Source organism: Lagenorhynchus albirostris, chromosome 20, assembly GCF_949774975.1.
Source record: "Lagenorhynchus albirostris chromosome 20, mLagAlb1.1, whole genome shotgun sequence".
NCBI lineage: Eukaryota > Metazoa > Chordata > Mammalia > Artiodactyla > Delphinidae > Lagenorhynchus > Lagenorhynchus albirostris.
The window spans coordinates 48979153-48994631 of NC_083114.1; the positions used below are offsets into that span (position 1 = coordinate 48979153).

General features: G+C 48.9%; 1 protein-coding gene across 4 annotated transcripts in view; it reads right to left on the minus strand.

Moving 5' to 3' along the window:
- RPTOR (regulatory associated protein of MTOR complex 1) overlaps positions 1-15479 on the minus strand; it is a 347492-nt gene that overhangs the window by 115515 nt on the left and 216498 nt on the right. For all 4 annotated transcript variants that reach the window (XM_060133269.1, XM_060133267.1, XM_060133268.1 and 1 more), the window contains exon 7: positions 13620-13679. In XM_060133269.1, the coding sequence (XP_059989252.1) occupies positions 13620-13679 (60 nt within the window). The remainder of the gene's footprint in view (positions 1-13619; positions 13680-15479) is intronic.

The window sequence follows — 15479 nt, forward strand, 5'->3', positions numbered from 1 at the left end:
ATTCTACTTTTTAGTAGATGTAAAATTTTCTCTCTTCCCATTTTTCCTTTCTTTCCCTTAATAAACCAGTAGTTTTTTTCCACTTGGAAGTAATCTATTTCTTGGTTTTCCTGGCATCCGCAAAACTCATGCTGCCTGGGTCGGAGGGGCCTTACACATCGTCTCCAGTACAGCCACCCTCCTGGTTCACCTCGCCCCTCACAGCCCTTACTCTGCCTGGTGTGCGCTCCCTGCTACTCAATTCGTCTCGGGTTCTGACCACCGGGCGGTTCTTCGGGATACCAAGACCGCTTTCGCTGAAGCTCCCGCCCAGCAGCTCTGACGCTAGCACTTCTTGGTACCAGACAGATACATGTAATTCACCTGAATCTCATGAGTTTTCCATTATCTAAAACAGTTACCTGTCATTCCAGAGCCTTCTCTGCTCCAGGCTAAACATCCCAGTTCCTTAAAGTGCTTCTCACATGGCCGCCTACTCCATGTCCCACCCCATCCCCTCAGGGTCTATCACCTCCCTTCTCTAGATTTTTCTATTTTTGGAGCAGTCATTTCGAAGAGTTGACCCAAATTAAATTCAGTTTACTAAAATACTGACTTTTTCCACAGGGGCTAGTGTTCTATCAAATTTTCCAAATCCCATACTTATACATGTGATTTCTGGGGACCACTGTGAGATCTATATACACAATTCCGATCATCTGCATTTAGCTACTCAGCCTGTCAAGACCTTTTTATATTCTAGTATTGGGTTCACCTCAAAGTTTTCTTAATATGAGCAAATTTTTAGTTTAGCTCTCATTACTTCTAATAAAGTATCGTTACTGTTGAACTGAATTTCTGAAAACTTTCTGCATCATTTTGCTCTACTTTCTATGGTTAATTATTAAACGCATGCTTGTTGTAGCAGAAGAATGGTGCCATCATAAAGATCATGCAATGGTGAGGCAAGTTGTTGGTGCTGTCACATCTAAACTGACTCCTGCTATACCTGGAATAGGAGGAGGAGCATTCTGGCTGTGATCCCAGTGGTAAAAAGCAAAGCTTTACAGCTCTAAGATATGCTACATGGCACACCAAATTGATCTGGGCCATCATTAATGGAAGTAATCTTACAGATCTCGCAAAAGGACCAGCTGACCGCCTTCTTCCAGTAAGATGAGGGACAACCCTTCCTGTGGCTTTCCAGTTGTACCCATTCTCCATCTTGCAAACAGAGCGCATCCATCAGGCTTTGTACTACCACTCCCTTTGGTGGAAAGCTGCAGCTAACAGACTTACAGAGCAAAGCATGGCCGGTGTTCCTTGCCACTGATCCAAATACTGCCTCCTCTGTGAAGCCCAGCCCGTGGGTCCTCCTCCATGGAGTTGGCCCCAGAATCTCCAGCTTGCCGAGGGCTCTCTCCTCTCTGGACAACTATCCACTCACAGGCATTCACTGACTGCCCACTACACGCTGTCCACACAGGAGAGGAGGCCAACCAACCTCTTACCAACCTCTTACTGAGCGTCCAGTCCAATCTCAGCTCCAAGAGGCTTGCAGCCTAGTGAGCTCAGGCCTTCCTTGTTAATGGTTCTACAGATATGAACCTGAGCCCCCGATCAGTTTTTACTGATCAGTTTTTACTGATCAAGACACCCTGATCAGTGTGTCTTGAGGACACACCATCTCATACACTGTTAGTCTTCTCCCATCATCACCCCCTAGCAACTGGTGTGGTACACACCACCGGCACTCCAACACTTGCCAGTGGCTGGCATGGAAGCGTAAACGTCACTGCATACCCGTACAGCAACCCAGCAACTATAGTTGGAAACAATCTGGCTCCATCCCCTATTTAGGTACTAACCAAGCTACTAAGTGCTCAGCTTTACCGTGTGAAGTAGTGATCTGAGTCAGACTTGAGAGGCCACTGTGAACCCTCTAAGTGCATTAATTCTAAATACCAGGCCTACGAATGCCCTTCCAGGGTGGCACTTGGAGCACACCAAACTTGTGCCCAACTCAGTCTGCGAGGGTCCCGGTTGGGATGCTGTCCCCCACCTCGTGTGGCTGGCTCCTTCTGGCCAGGTGGATCGCCCTCCAGGAGATAGGCCTTCCTGGCTGCTCCATCAGAGAAGCACCAGTAACTATGTTATGGCTCCATCTAGCACACTTTGTAATTTCATATTTTTAAATTTATGTTTTCATGTTTCCTTCTCCTGATAAGAATGCAAGGGCACACACCAACTCTTTGCTGAATGAATGAATGAACAGTCCAAGAAAGAGATGCCTGGTTCCTAGGTGCATCTAAGCTTAGAATCTCAGATGCCCCTCTCAAAAGTAGGCATCTCACGTGTGACTCATTGGCTTCTAGTTCAGAAGACGCGCTCAGATCAGTGTGGGTGAGTGCTGTCTCTGGAAAGAAAACCCGGCACAATGACCAGGCGGTTTGGCGGATGGAGCAGGCAGGAGCTGGCTTTGCCACTTACAAGTGACTGAGCAAGACACTCAACCTCCTCTCGTCTTGGTTTCCAGGGTCTGAGATGGAGATGGTGCCAATAGTCACTCCCTGGACTGGTGTGTGGACCAAAGAGCCAATGCACCTCCGACAGCTTGGGCTCACCAAGGCCTGTGCCAACACGGGTGACAGTGCGGCTCTGAGTCCTGTATTGAGGGACAGGTCTAGGGACCACAGCTTAGTGTAACTGCCCCCCACCGCAACATAATGAAGCAGCGCCCACTGCTGGGCTGTAAGGGAGAGGATCGTGTTGCAGAGCTGGACTTGAACAAGCTCTCAGAGACAGGTTAACAAGAAGTAGACTAAGAAAGGAGGGAAGCAGTGCCAGCTTCAATAGGGACAGAAATGGGATGAGGCACTGACTCAGCCTTATCTTCTCCGTCACAGGCCTGCTGCAATAAGCGTCCCCGGAGGCACCAGCAAGACTCAGGAGACAATGTCACCACAAGGAAGGCCAATCTGAGAGTAACTGGTAGGCACGCGCTGGGCCCCCAGTAGCCTTCCCCTCTCACCCCCTGACGCCTGCCTTCGATTAAGAAAAGCCGCCTGCACTGCCATCTGCATCCCCAGATCTCACGGATTCAGCATCCATTAGAGACCCACAGACACATTTTCTTCAGGACACCAGGGGGGCGCTGAGGGCACCAGGCGCCAGGAGATGAAATGAGTGCCGCAGATGTTTAAACGCCCTGAGCGGCCCTGTGCAGCCTTTGCTTGGATGACAAAAGGCCAGGATTTGGTCCCACTGAGAAGGAAACAGACTCTCTCTGCACTGTGAGCAGGTGCCCCACGGAGGCCTCGGGAACCTCTCATGCTCCCCGGGCAGCTCATCCATGGCTTCCTCCCAGACAAGCCTCCTTCACGCTGGCTGCTCAGCAGAGGCCAGAGAGACCGTAAGGGGTGTGGGGACCCACCCTCCTTCCCCTTCCGACCTGATCAGGATCAGAGCGCAGAAAAGCCCGGTCCCGCCCAGTCACTCTCTCTGGTGGTGGCACTCCAAGACCAGGCTGATTGATGCCTGCTTGTGGGGCTGGGGAGGATCTGTGACTCTGTTCCACCTCAGTGTTCCCATATTTCCGCCAATTACTCACATTCTCTCCACTGCACCATCTCTTGGGGTTTTGTTTTCCCCACTTCATTTCCAAATTAGCTTCCAGTGAATCATTACTCTTCTTCTCAGCGACTGGCAGGCGTTAATGAATTACTGATTTTCACCTTCAACCAGCCAATACAATATATTTATGTTGGAAAGAAAGGTACTTTTTGAATCAAGACTGGTATCTTTTGACAGTTTTCCTTTGAAACATAATACATGTGTACAATTACAGCTTGACAGCAGAGTAAGTTCTAATCACAGCTACCGAGCAGCAGCCATCAGCCCTGGACTTCTCTGCCCACGCCAGCCCCATGGGACGCCGCTTCCCCTCCTGCCACGATGCTGGAACAGGTCACTCGGCAAGGCCCGGGCAGTCAGACACTGGGCTGGCTACTTGCCTGCTGGCGCCTCGGTTTCCCCGTCTTTGGAATGTGGACAATAATAGCACCTCCCTTCGAAAGGCTCTAGGGAGGACTAGAGAGTTAATATAAGTAATGCACTTAACACGGTACCTGGCACATAGCAGGTGCCCAATGAACGTCACCTATTATTCTTCCTAATTCTCAACTAAAGAATCATGGGTTACCCTGTATTCTCAAGCCACAATTCATGTATGTTTTTACCTCTTCCTCACTGTATCCACAGGACTCAGATGAGACCAGGATTCTTTTTTTTTTTAATTAATTTACTTTATTTATTTTTGGCTGTGTTGGGTCTTTGTTGCTGCGCATAGGCTTTTTCTAGTTGCGGCGAGTGGGGGCTACTCTTCGTTGTGGTGTGCGGGCTTCTCATTGCGGTGGCTTCTCTTGTTGTGGAGCATGGGCTCTAGGCGCACGGGCTTCAGTAGTTATGGCACGTGGGCTCAGTGGTTGTGGCTCGCGGGCTCCAGAGTGCAGGCTCAGTAGCTGTGGCGCATGGGCTTAGTTGCTCCGTGGCACGTGGGATCTTCCCGGACCAGGGCTTGAACCTGTGTCCCCTGCATTGGCAGGCAGATTCTTAACCACTGCGCAACCAGGGAAGCCCAAGACCAGGATGCTTAAGATGGAGACTGCAGCTAAGTTAAAACGTTCAAGGTTTCAACCGAAAATCAAGCTCCAAATCCAGGCTCAGCTTCAGCCACTGCTCCTGGACTAAACAGGGGCTAAACTGCTATTCAAGGTTCTGAGGAAGCAGGACACAGCAATTCACTTTATTCAAGACAGTGGATTGTTAGTTATTTAAAATATGCTGTTTACACAATAGATGTTAATTATGAATAATTTTTTGGTGCGCTCTGCGCCTCCAGTGATCAGAATATCACCTAACAGCCTCATGGAATAGCTTCCACGTCTTTCTGATTCCCGGGACCTTTCTGAGTATCCTAATATTTCTAGCACGGTTTAAGCGTTTCATTACTTTGTTTCAGGGCTGAAAAATGTCCCTTAATTTCCAAGCATGGATCTTATTGCCAGTCTCTCAAAGGATTCAGAATATTGTCAGAATATAAATATGTACCGCAGTGGCAACATGCCTATTTATCAGGCTGCTGGGTTCGCTTAGATAATTAGAAATCGGGAGATTTCTCAGAGAAGGTTCACTATAATTTACTTCTAGACACAGCAGCTTAATTAGAAAACAAATTCCTTGCCTAGCTTTAAAGATTGCTAAATAATTACAACACACACGCCGCCCATGTATTCTCTTTGATCTTGTGCTGAGACTCTAAACAACACATTTTGCACATCTGACAAAGGTGGCCGAGACTGGGAAGGGGTTAATCCTTGATATCCTGCGGAACCTTATGCTGAGCTGCTGCACAGAGGCAGCTGTTTGAAACAAACCACATTTATCAAAGAATTACCATGCAGCGAATCTGAAGTGTGAAACTTTTCAATCAATTTCTCCAGTGATGGCAAAGAGGAGGGCGATGACAGGATCGGGCTGCATTTCTGACTGTCTACTGGGAGTAAGGGAAGGTGCTGGAAGATGGCTGGAAAGGCAGGTCACGCAGGTGAAGCCTGGCGCCACCCTCAAGTCCCCATGCCTGACGCTCCCGACCCCGAGGCTCCCGGGCGCTCCTTGGATGGGGTCGCCTGCCATGCAGCGTGCAGGGCAGGTTTCCCTCACCAGCTCACGCTGACATTAAGAGCCGGCGCCGGTCCTAACAAGCTGTGGCCCTGGAAACCTGGGTGTGCACAGAGCCACACACAGGGGAAGAAGTGGCAGCTCGGGTCACGTGTCTGCCATCCCGGTCCACACACGACAGGCCTCGGCATGGCCACTCGCCAGGCTGTGCCAGGACCATCCTTCACACATGCAGAGCAGGCACCCGGGAAGGGAAGGGGTGGGCAGAGGACCGGATAGACATTATTCTTATTTTCTGCAGGTCATTAAACTTGAAGGAAACAAAACCCAACAACACAGGCCAGTGCCCTTCCTGTTTTGTTTCATCTCTGTATTGTGACTTGTCACCCCAGTCAGGTGGTAGGGTGATCAGGGACACCTTCACACTTAGGGGTGACGGAGAGGTTCTCAAGTTTAAGATTTTCCATGTGGTGAGCTGAAACCAGAGTCACACTGGATGCAAAATGCCTTAAAACGCTCGTGAGGGCTTCCCTGGTGGCGCAGTGGTTGAGAGTCCGCCTGCTGATGCAGGGGACACGGGTTCGTGCCCCGGTCCGGGAAGATCCCACATGCCGCGGAGCGGCTAGGCCCATGAGCCATGGCCGCTGAGCCTGCGTGTCCGGAGCCTGTGCTCCGCAACGGGAGAGACCACAGCAGTGAGAGGCCCGCGTACCGAAAAAAAAAAAAATGCTCGTGAAACCAGCAACATGTCAGTGGAAGCCCCATCATCGCTGTTGATATGTCTCCAGGAGCTCCCTGACATGGGTTTATCCACACCATCCACACAGCCCACGCCATCCACACACGGATACTTTCCATGCAGGAATACTTTCTTAGGTGCTTCCTTGCTGATAGAGTTTCTTCCTCTCCCCCACCAATCGACAGTGCTTAGGATTTTGTTAGGAATAAAGAACTGCTGAAGAATAAATGAAATGGGACCAAGGGATTGAGCAAAAAAGCCAATTTCTGTTTGGTCCTATAATTGTAAGTAAGCACAAGTTATCCTGCCAATTAACCTGGACCCACAAACGAGCTGCACTGGAAGCCCATGTGAAGGTCTCACTTTGCCCCCTGAAGGCTCAGCTTGCTCAGTCACGCTGCCAAGAGGGTGGGGTGAACCTCCCTGGGAGAAGCATCCACGATTCTCCGCTGAACACTCCCTGCACCTCTTCTGGTGAGTCACAGCCACGTCCCAAAGGCGGGCTGGCTTGTGCAGAGGAGGGGCATCCAGTGGACAAAGGGCACTTGATATGGTGAGAATGGCCATCCAAGGAGAGGACTGCCGACAAGACGGAGGAAAAGGGTAAATCAGCCTGGACAGCCTGGCCCAGAGCAGCAGTTCAGGCACTCAGCATGGCAAGGATTCATAAGTAAGGAATCACCTCACAAGACAGTTCCCGAGTGGACCTGCTTCACCGACGTGCAGGTAAACATCACGACGAGTTATGACCCTGACGGAACCCCAAGCAGCCCCAGCGCAGCGAGTGGAGACCAAACACAGCCCCAGAGAGGTGGATGCCAAGAGATCGCTATATCCAAGAGCTGCATATGTTGACCAGAAATCTCCAGAAAATGATGATAAAATAGGTGAAAGATAATGAGACACTGTCCCCAGGAATGTTCTCTGAATACAGAAACCTCAGCAGCCTGGAAGACTCTACTGAACACAGACGTGCTGCATTTCTCTCTAGCCTTGTAACTGCAAAATCACATCTGCTTCTTGAAATTTTTTCTTCTTACAGACTGTAAGCACAGTTGGGGAAAAAAATCTAAAAATTAAAAAAACAGAATAGCATTTTAAATGGAAAAGTCTCTCAAGTAAGCTACAGAAATTAAGAACTTGTATCTACTCAGAAATAGATCTCACGGTTCTAGTGGCTGGGTATCTTAAGGAGCTGCACATCTGGATTTCTACTAGCGCCATATAACTAAAGTTTGGAGTTTGTCCTGGCATAAAAAATAAACATAATTCAACCCCACACATTCACTCTAACCTTGGCCAGGCTACGAGGGGAGCAAGCCACGTGGCACCTCCAACTGAAAACGATGATGTGTGTGCATCTCAACTGAACTATACTTTTGCTAAGTTGTATTCAGAGAACGATGACTCAGGCCCAAATCAATGTACTTTGAAAAGTTATTCACAATAAAAACTCGAGGTTTCTAAAATGTCTTCTTCTTACTCTCTTTTTGTCACCACCATCACAAACCCACCCAAATGAAGCTCCATCTGGGGGGAAAAGTGTGGTTCATTCTGGATGCTTGTAGCCTGTCCCAACTAATCTGGACAACACGCTTTTCTAAAATGCAAACCCCTCTGGAATGGGAATGATCTCTCTTTTTTTTTTTTTTTAAAGAAGATGTTGGGGGTAGGAGTTTATTAATTTATTTTTGCTGTGTTGGGTCTTCGTTTCTGTGCGAGGGCTTTCTCCAGCCGCGGCAAGCGGGGGCCACTCTTCATCGTGGTGCGCGGGCCTCTCACTATCGCGGCCTCTCTTGCTGCAGAGCACAGGCTTCAGGCGCGCAGGCTCAGTAGTTGTGACTCACGGGCCTAGTTGCTCCGCGGCATGTGGGATCTTCCCAGGCCAGGGCTCGAACCCAAGTCCCCTGCATTAGCAGGCAGATTCTCAACCACTGCGCCACCAGGGAAGCCCCGGGAATGATCTCTTTTTAAATTGCATAGCTAGCTGGACTTTGGGTACACAATCTTCCAGAAGTTGTGTGGCAGCATTCCCCTGATGGTGGACAGGGCCGGTGTATGAAAGACACTTTCCCCCTTCAGTCTTTATCAGAAATCCGAATGGCTTCAGAAATGCAAAGTAGTATTAACCATTATCCCCACTGCAGCTCGGCGGAAAGTGGTAAAACAACAGAAGTATTTGTGGGTTGACGCCCACAGAGTCGACAGTACCACATGCTCCTCAGTCCGACCTGTATGACAGGGACAGATGTCGGGGTGACAGGGGTGTGCCCAGCGAGTGTGACTCCTGAGGGTGAGGCCAGGACCCCAGCCACGTCTGTCCATCTGCAGTCTTTCCACCACATCCCCTTCCTCGCCTCCATTCCCACTCAGGATGCTATTAATGATGTTTTTCTTTTTAAATTAAAACACACAGACTCCCAGTCTTTTAGCATTTCACCAGCGTTGTAGTATCACCTGGCACAGGAGATGGGGAGATGGAGAAAAGAGGACCCTGTGAAACAACCTTCATAGGCCAAAGTGTAGACTCACCAGCTGAGAAAGTCACTTAGCCCTGGGGTCTTGACCCCTGAGGGGTCAACACTGGGTGTTTCCAGGAACACTGGTGGCTGCAAACTCTGAAGTCCTGATTTAGGAAAATTGTGCTTGATGAAAAATACTAAAATCTTATTATATAAGGGTATTTGCTTCTATATTTCAATCCTCATTAGCCAGTTTAAGTAGTAAGAATAAAGGTTTCTCCCCAAGAAACAATGGAGCACATTTCATGGTAGAAAGGCCACTCCCCTCTCAAATTCTGTTCTCCATTTCCTCTGGTCCCCGCTTCCCTGGTTCAGGTGTTTCTGCTATGACTTCCTTTAGTCATTCTGACCTGTATCTCTTACAGGGTATCTTATTTCCCCCACATTCTATATTAATCCTATTTTTGAAGTTGTCGTATAGTTCATTGGTTTGGGGTATGCGGCGCTATGATTTTAGCATGTGTAGGTTTGTGGAACCAGCACCACACTCAGGATAGTGAACATTCCATCACTTTCATAGCCTCTCTCTATAGTCCTGTTCTCTGACCCTGCAGTTCTGTCTCTTCCTGAATGCCACATGAATAGAACCAGATCTGTGTCACCTTTCACTCCATGAAGGACCTCTGGGACCCTTCGTGGCTGTGGACCCAGGGGCCTCCCTTCCCCCTGGAGGTGGTGCTCCTCTGTACAGATGTACCACAGCCTGTTTATCCATTCACCCCCAGGACATTCTGGTTGTTCCTAGGTTTGGATGGTGATGAACAAAGCTACTATAAACATGCTTGTACAGGACTTTGTATGAATCTAAGTCTTCATTCCTCTAGGTTAAACCCCTGGGACTGGGACTGCGGGGACATATGGTAAGGTATGTTTTTTGTTTTGCTTTGTTTTGTTTTTGCGGTACGTGGGCCTCTCACTGCTGTGGCCTCTCCCGTTGCGGAGCACAGGCTCTGGACGCGCAGGCTCAGCGGCCATGGCTCACGGGCCTAGCCGCTCCGCGGCATGTGGGATCTTCCCGGATCGGGGCATGAACCCGTGTCCCCTGCATCGGCAGGCGGACTCTCAACCACTGCGCCACCAGGGAAGCCCGGTAAGGTATGTTTAAAGTGACAAGAAGCCACGCACTTCTCCAGGGTGGCTGCACCGCTCTGCCTTTGCACAGCAACGTGCGGGAGTCCTGCCATCCCAGTTCTCACCGCACTCGGTACCGCCAGCCTTTTTTTGTTTCAGTCATTCTAATACGTGTGCAATGGTGTCTTGCTGCGGTTTTAATTTACATTTCCCTAACAGTTAATGATTTTGAACATCTTCTCATGTGCTTATTGGCCAACCTTAAATCCTCTTTGGTAAAGTGTCTCTCGTCCATTTTAAAATTTGGTTTTTTTTGTTGTTTTTTTTCCCCTTAATTTTGAGTTTTGAGATATCTTCATATATTCTGGATACAAGTCCTTTGTCAGGTATGTGATTTGCAAATATTTTCCCCAAGTTTGTAGCTTATCTTTTCTCTCTCTTAGCAGTGTCTTACAGAGTAAACAGTTTAAATTTTGATGAAGTCCAATTTGCCAATTCTTTTCTTTTGTGGATCAGGCTTAGGGTGTCAAGTTGCTGTGCACACTGTAAGTCTGAGAAAGTGACAGGATAGGAGCTGGCTGTCTAGACACCAAAGTCTGGAAAAGGGAGGGCCTGTGTATGGGAAAGACCACAGAGAGACGTCCAGAGACCTGGCCGCCAGGCGGGCCTGACACCGCCAGGCGGGAAATGTCACCGAGGAAGCTGAACCAAACCAAAGCCAGGTTCCTCTTCAGTAATATCACAGGGTTTAACTAAATAACCTAAAAAAATATATTTTTAAGTTATGTGATTTTTAACAGCTCTTTTTAGTCTGGAGAACTCGGAACACGTGACACTGTTTGTCTGGGCCCACCTGCACCATACGAGCACAGCACAGTCAGGGACGGTCACAACCATGCTGAGTGACCAGGAGGGTACACCACCCAGCATGTGAGACAGGGTCTGGGCTGCGTTCATGCTTCAAGCCGCCCCACCCAGTGGGAGAGGGAGACAACCCAGCCCTGCTCACAAAATATTTAAACAGAACAAGAACCGTCTGAACTGGTCACCAGACGTCACCTCGCTAGGAAAGAATGTAACTTTATTGAAGTTTTAATGGATAACGGTTTATTTGAGAATTACATGTCTATGGAGATCTGTGGTACAGGTAACAGAGGCTCTGTCACTCAGAAATGGAGAGGAGTAAAGACCCACAGACACAGCACAGCAGTGCTGGTGAACGAACTCTGACGGGATGGCTTCCAAACTCTGAAATCTCATCAGGGAATTGAACCAAACAGGCCGGATAACCAGGCAGATCTAGCATTTTCTTATTTTCTAACTTCTCTCCGTGTGATGTCTCTCGATGGTTGCCTTGTTTGTCCAGCACTTGTAAATGGTTTTCTTGGTTTCAGCCCACCTTGGAGGTGAAGCTGGCTTAGAATGGGGAGGAGCAGCTCCCCTGAGTGGCAGGGTGTTGAGCCTTCTGTCTCTAGAAGAGAGCTGTGCGAGCGTGACCAGGACAAGGCAATCGTGGAGCCCAGTTAAAAAAGCACTCAGCGCCTGGCCACCTGGCCCTCTGCTTCCCGACTGCAGTGACCCTTGGTGCACCGGGCTGCCCAGCACAGACAGGACTGGGGACACGAGGCTGCAACACGTTCTCCCCACCACCTGACACCAGATTGCACCAGCACTCGGATTTGGAGAAAACCAGCAGCTGCACATGCCCAGAGCAGCACAGTTTCGAATAGGAGCAAGAGTCACTGGTGTGCCTTACACTACATATGGGGGTTGGGTGGGGGCACACGGAGAGCCAGACCTCCGCCCTCCCTGACCCTTGCGAATGTGACACACTGAAGTCTACGGTCCCTGCTCTGACCGAGCTAGCACAACCAGCTCCCCGAACACAGCTCCGCTGCTGGTCCCAATCCCGACCTCAAGTTCCCGCTGCTTCCCACCCAGCCTGCAGTGCCAATCTATCAGCGCATCCTCTGGCCCTGCCTCAGCCAGCACTGCCTTTCCAGCAATGGCTTCAAAGTCTCCTCAACTGTGGGTCAGTGGTAACCAAGACCCAGATGTGGGCTGGTCAATGGTAACCAAGAATCAGCTGTGGGCTGGGCAGTGGTAACCAAGACCCACTCTGAGCAGAGGGGACCACCAGGTCTTCCCATTTGTCCTGCTGGCACTGATCAATGTTACACTAATTCTTTCTTGTCACAATATCCCATTTTGCTTGCGGACAAAAGCATCTTGAAGCAAACAGATGCAGTGACCAGTCACATGATTTCCTTAAACGTTTATCCAAAATTTAATGGAAGAAATTATACTTGAACCGTTTGCAGGTATCCTAATTGTATTTTGTTGATTCTTTCTTTTAAATTTATTTGTACCTATGTTTTCCATGTCTATATTCTTATAAAAAAAAATTAAACAAGATGGAAAAAAATCAGTCCCTAACACTGCTCCTCCCTGCTTCTTGCTCCAAATTCCACTTTCCTACCCAGAGTGAAGTGTAACTATTTCATTTCATGCCTTGTTGATAGGTACACACACACACACACACACACACACACACACACACACACACACACACACACACACACAGTTATGCACGGTTTCAAACATGTGCTCGGCAGCCCACCATGGGTGTTGGTCTTTAACAACATGTCCAACAGGCCACTCCCTGTCAGTTCAAGGGTAGCCACCACATCCTCTGTATTTGCCCATGAGAATGCACATGACTGAGTGAACTGTGCCCTTACAGTGGGTGTTCAGGCATAATATTTTTGTGTATTTCCCCTGACACACAGGCAAGTTGTTTTCCAGGAGAGAAAACTAGAAGATTTGCTTTTCCTACCTAATGTAATTAAAATCAGGCTTTAGCTGTTTTAGCACAAGATTTTGTATATCAAGACTTTGGAAACAATTTGCATGTTAATTCTAGAAGAAACGGGGTTTGGAACAGAAGCATTAGGAACTACCTAGGTGAATCAGGATGAATGAAATGAACACGCAAACAAATAAAAAATGCAGGTCAAGTTTAGAGCTGTGAGATGGTGTACTGACCCAAAGAGGCTCACGACAGGAGCAGACAAGCCAGCCCTGTGACCTGGGAGGACAAGGAGAGGCCGAGCAACCGCAGCACATCATGAAGGACCCCTCCTGCAGGGACCACTGCATCTGCCCTGAGGTAGAATGTAAAACTGGGGGTGGGGGGATGGAAGGTTGCAGAACGTGAAAGGGAACATTGAAGAACATCGGGAAGATGCTAAGCTGTGATCTGACGTTTGCAGCTGGGGAGCAGAGTGATGATCTCTATGTGCAGAGTGATGGATCTGCATGGCAGTGACCTGTATGTGAAGTGATTGGTCTGTATGTGTAACAATATGTTTTTACTTTGGCTCAGTGTTGGAAGTATTTTTAAATGTTCAAAATGATTCAGCTTTTATTCTTTTCATTTTAATATGGCCCCAAATTTAGCTGTGTTCTATGTAACAATCACAAACATGGCCTTAATCAGAGAACAAAAGAACACACCCACATGAAAGGGAAACAACCTGTGCGGACAGGAAGTACTTCTGAGAACCAAGAGTGAAAAAAGGAGACTCCCCTCACACCAGAAGCCACAATAGTTTAAAAATCTGACTTACTTTTCTATCAAATCCAGTGTGACTCCAGGCACCAGACTAACGCATTTCTGCATGCAAAACCTGCAGAGAAAGAAAAGAAAGTGAATCACAGCAATAGGATATTTAACAAGAGAGTGCAACAGTCCCACAGAAAAAGCAAAGAGAGAAAGGTGAGGATGGGGATTGCCACGGTGAAAAAGTAAACCCTGTTTTTCTTAATTCTGTCAGCTTTTAGGTTTATGAAGAAAATCTCCCTGCAGCCTCTCAAAGGGGCAGGAACACCGAGCTGCAACCACAGGTCTTCAGTGGAAGGAGAGAAACAAGTCTATGGGATGGCGGGGCAGAGCCCCCACTGTGGCAGGGGCTGGGGGCATGTGCGCACAAGATTCCACAGGACAGGAAGGTTCCACCTAGATGATGAACAGGCTCCACTTTTCTATTTTTCCTTCTTAGGCAAGTAAGCTGGGGAGAGTGATGGAAGAATCAGCGAACCACCCCCAGGTACACAAAAGAAATTCGTGAGAGAAGACAAAAGTGAATTCAATTATATCATTTTAATTATCATAAAATCATAGGAGTCAGAGCTGCGAGACTTAATCTTCACTGCAGAGCCATCCTGGAGAGCTAGGGTGGGACTGTCCAGGCTTCACCTAATTTGTACGCACCAACAAGAGGTCTCGGACCATCTCTTTCTTCCTGTCAGGGCTATTGCCACGCAGCAGGACAGAATCAATGGTAGCATGGAGTGAAGAGGCAACTTAGTATCAGTCGCAGGAGAAGTGTAAAACATTTAATTCATCGGCTTTAAAAATTAAGAACAAATAATGCCCTCCATAAAAACAGCATCAGGCACACAGCAAATACACCCACAAAATGCATTTTAGTATCACTAGTGGATGTGAGAAGTGGAGGAAGGTCAGCGAATACCAGTGGGCTCAAGGGAGGGGACGAGTACAAGGAACCGGCCACATTCAGGACACACGGAGTGAGACGTGTACGGTGGGTGGGTGGAGGTGGGGGAGAAAGACAAGGAGACAGAGAGAGACCCAGAGGCTGGAAGACGACAGACAAGGCCGTGAAGACGGCGTCTGGTGGGCCACTGGCTCCCAACACGTAGCCCTCCGGCGGGGGGAGGGTGGGGGTAGGGGAAGAGGGGACTCTGTGCACCCTGCCCCGTCAGGCTCATGGCCTCGGGGAGCAACGCCTCGCTCAGCCAGCAGAGGAAGTTATCTTCCTGGCTGTGGCTGCGCCGGTCGGTGCTCTCTATTCACGGAGCAGAAGAAACATAAATGAGGGCTGTGTTTGCCCTACACAGACAGAGGCCCCTCCCACCGGCACAAACGGCTGGGCTGACCAGCTGCTCCACCGGGCCAGTCAGTTCCTCCAGACAAATCCTTCTGTTTACTCCTCTGGCGGAGAACTCGGCCCGTCCGCTCCCGCGCATCACCGCAACCGCCGAACCAGCCCACATGCAGCTCTGACAGCGGCTCCATGTGAATCAGGATCTCTCCGTGGATAGAAATGGTCTACAGGAAACACATTTTCCAGTCCAATTCTGAGGCCTATGCAAACAGGGCTGCACTGTCATCTTTCTCTCTGTAACGCACTTACTGACTGGACCTCTGCCTTCCCATAATGATAGCCTGTGCCAGACTAATCCTTTCGTCAATAACAACAATAAGCTCTGGACAAAATATAAAAAACAACCACTTGAAAGCACCAAAGAGCAAACAAATACAGGCAGAAAGGGAAGCCATGACCCTTAAAAGAAGAATAACAAGGTCTGCCTTAACCAGCTTTTCCCAGGCGTGCTCCCCAATTCACACAGCGCCGGGGACACCGCTCAACGGAAAGGAGATCAGAACCCCAGGCTGCCAGGAG